At 39.6% G+C, this 3,471-nt stretch overlaps 1 protein-coding gene across 2 annotated transcripts in view; it reads left to right on the top strand.

The window, feature by feature from the left end:
- Positions 1–1,546: 1,546 nt before the first annotated feature.
- Positions 1,547–3,471, top strand: part of LOC107654054 (ubiquitin-conjugating enzyme E2 D4-like) — a 7,381-nt gene continuing 5,456 nt past the window's right edge. Inside the window, exon 1 of one of the 2 annotated variants that reach the window (XM_016440951.1) lies at positions 1,547–1,761. In XM_016440951.1, coding sequence (XP_016296437.1) covers positions 1,738–1,761 — 24 coding nt within the window. In that variant the 5' untranslated portion in view covers positions 1,547–1,737. Of the gene's footprint in view, positions 1,762–1,965; positions 2,139–3,471 lie in introns of those variants that run through there. The other variant, XM_016440950.1, reaches the window with a different exon arrangement.

Here is a 3,471-nt window from a genome sequence, read left to right as displayed (position 1 = left end):
GAAAGGGAAGGAATAAATAAAGGGAAAGACAAAGTTTTTTTTTTTTTTTTTAGGATGAAGTCAACACTGATGTTACCCCATGCCTTCTGCAACTCAAGCCAAAGGCTTTCCTTTGAATGTACAATAGATCTGTCCAGTTTATTTTCCAACTCACCCCAAATTTGCTCAATGGGGTTGAGGTCCGGACTTTGAGGGGCCCAGTCCATAATTTTCAATGTTCCAGCAGATGCCTTCCGTCGCAGGTAGTTCCGCCAATAGTTTGTTTTATGGGTACTGTAATAGCCAATTCAACAAAAACAACTGAAACCTCTTAAATATGCCAAGTGTTCTAACAATTTACACTCTATATTTTATACATTCATATTATTGTCAGGACAAATTTATTTTTATGTTTATTAAATATTTTCACTGGTTCTGAATCATTTGTAGAGGTTTGATTGTGCTTGATGGAAGTCCAGCCAGAAGAGCATTGCAGTAGTCCAGCCTAGAAATGACAAGGGCCTGGACAAGATGTTGTGCAGCATGCTCTGTTAGAAAGGGCCTGATCTTTCTGATGTTGTGCAATGCAAACCTGCAAGATCGAGCAGTCTTTGCAATGTGGTCTTTGAAGGTCAGCTGGTCATCAAAGATTACACCAAGATTTCTGAACGAAGTTGATGGGGGTAATTGTAGAAGAACCTAGCTGGATGGTGAAATCATGCTGTAGAGTTGGAGTGGCAGGGAAGACAAGAAGCTCAGTCTTTGCCAGGTTGAGCTGTAGGTGATATTCTTTCATCCATGCCGAGATGTCCGCCAGGCAGCCTGAGATCCGTGCAGCTACCGTTAGATCATCTGGTTGAAATGAGAGATAGAGTTGTGTGTCATCAGCATAGCAATAGTAGGAGAAGCTATGTGCCTGTATGATGTAGTGTATATGGAGAAGAGGAGGGGTCCAAGAACAGATCCCGGAGGAACTCAAGTGACCAGTTGATGTGCTTTGGATACCTCCCCTCCCAAGGCCACCCTGAACGACCTACCAGTGAGATATGATTAAAACCAGCGAAGTGGAATCCCTGTGATGCCCAGTGACTGACAGTAGCACAGTCTCAGTTGAATGGCCACTCCTGAAACCTGACTGGTTGGCTTCCAGTTTGTTGTTTCAGGTCTGACGGATTATCATGTCCTCGCTAAATTTTGTTCAGTGCCAAAGACTTTTCTTTTCTTTTCTTTTGTAGGTTTATTATTATTATTGTTGTTGTTGTTGTTGTTGCACCTTTTCCTTTTCGTTTCCTTTATGTATTTGTTTGCGTTCCCTTATTCTCTATGTCTTTAATTTACGTAATTTATACTTTTTTGGCAGTACTGTGCAGAGCATGTGAGCGTGAGCGGGAATTGGTTTACGGCGAGCGTGAGCGGAATATTAACGGAGCGCTTGCTTGGGCGGTTAGAGCGACTGAGTGGAGCGCACGTCCATAGAGCGGAAAACGTAGCGGAGCGTCACACCGCTCCGCTTCGCTCACATGCTCTGGTACTGTGAACTGCTAATGCTCTTGCAAATGATACATAATGACTTTTATTTTGTTTTCCCCAGCTCCGCACCGGAAGAGTGAGCTTGCTGTGCTACAGCTGTCTCTCCTTCTCGCCGCTCACGTTCGTTTTACTCAGGGAAACACAGTATTGCTGAGCTGTTTCGTAGCAATAATATCGGACACATAATATAATCGCGTAAATCTGGGGCGGTACACACAGTAAAGCAGCATGGCATTAAAGAGAATACAGAAGGTAAGACCTTTGTGCGTACATGACCAACATTAGCCAAGTTTTTTTTTTTTAACCTGCTAGCGTTAGCGTTGTTTATATAACGTAGCGTAGCGTCACACCGCTCCGCTTCGCTCACATGCTCTGGTACTGTGAACTGCTAATGCTCTTGCAAATGATACATAATGACTTTTATTTTGTTTTCCCCAGCTCCGCACCGGAAGAGTGAGCTTGCTGTGCTACAGCTGTCTCTCCTTCTTGCCGCTCACGTTCGTTTTACTCAGGGAAACACAGTATTGCTGAGCTGTTTCGTAGCAATAATATCGGACACATAATATAATCGCGTAAATCTGGGGCGGTACACACAGTAAAGCAGCATGGCATTAAAGAGAATACAGAAGGTAAGACCTTTGTGCGTACATGACCAACATTAGCCAAGTTTTTTTTTTTTTACCTGCTAGCGTTAGCGTTGTTTATATCGAATATCGGGGTTAAAAATAGCATTTCTGTTATTAACTAATAATATGTTATTTATTTTTGTTTGGTGTTGGTAGTGTGAATCAAGTCAAGCTGTTTCGGATTAATATAACGTTAGATCTAATATGTCGACGGAATGTAGCATATAACAGCTAGCTAGCAGTGTTTCTACACTCAATCATGACTATGTTTGTTGACTGTCTGCTTGAGGTAATGTAAATAAATGTAGAATAGCCTTTATTGTTAATAAAGTTGGTTAACCAGAACTTAAAACGACCCGTCAAGGTTGTCAGTCAACCATCGTAATGTATCGTTGCTAGCACACACACACATTTATACGTGTAAAAAACAAACAGTGAGTAAACGAGTAATTGGTTACATCAGAACGCGTAGTTTATTCAGTTCTTCACCGTGAAAACGAACTGAAAATATCTATCATTTGAATAATAAACCTGTTATGTGGTCTATTCAACCTTGTTCGAGAAGGCCCAGAACTGAACAAAGACAGCAAACCTGCTCCAGCTTCGGCAGCAGCAGCCACACTAAACGAGGCCAATCTTTGTGATGCTCAGGAAATGCTCCAGCACGGCCTCCGCATGTAACTTTTAACAATTCATTTGTTTAAAACATCCTAAATTGTATTAACATTTACTATATAATAAACATCTAAATAAATACAACTCTATGGAAATTAATTCGATCGCAGTTTGAGTATAGTTCTGTGTAACTGCATAGATAAATCATGCTGTCAGCAGGCATTTCATAATCTAGAAGGACAAAAACATTATTAAAATTCTGATATAACATTCCAGTTGAGAAATGCAATAAAATACGACATTTTGTTTGTTATATTTCAATATTCCAGAGAATATTATTCAGTGAATTAAAATTATCCAGTGAATTATTCTTCACTCTTTAGCCCAGTGTTTCCCAACCGGGGTACTGTGTAAAAAAATCATTTTTTAATATTTTTAAATTGCTAAAGTGTTCATTAAAAATATCTGTATGACATTATATTCTGCAGTTCTTCCCTGTTGTACCGAATATCTATACTTTTCAAATTATCATATCAAAGTTAGAAATTCAAACATTGTGACAAAATTTATTTGGTAGGGTGTCAGAAGTTTGTTAAAATTTCCAAAGGGTGCCGCGACTAAAAAAAGGTTGGGTGTGATTACTGCTTTAGCCTATTAAACATCTTATAAACCTACTAAAACTGTAGTTTAAAATGAAGTTGATATGACTCCTTTCCTTTAT

This window comes from Sinocyclocheilus anshuiensis, unplaced genomic scaffold (genome assembly GCF_001515605.1).
Source record: "Sinocyclocheilus anshuiensis isolate Anshui unplaced genomic scaffold, SAMN03320099.WGS_v1.1 scaffold454, whole genome shotgun sequence".
In the NCBI taxonomy this organism is placed as follows: Eukaryota; Metazoa; Chordata; class Actinopteri; order Cypriniformes; family Cyprinidae; genus Sinocyclocheilus; species Sinocyclocheilus anshuiensis.
The sequence above is the reverse complement of the archived record's forward strand: the minus strand, read 5'-3'. Positions and strand labels throughout refer to the sequence as shown.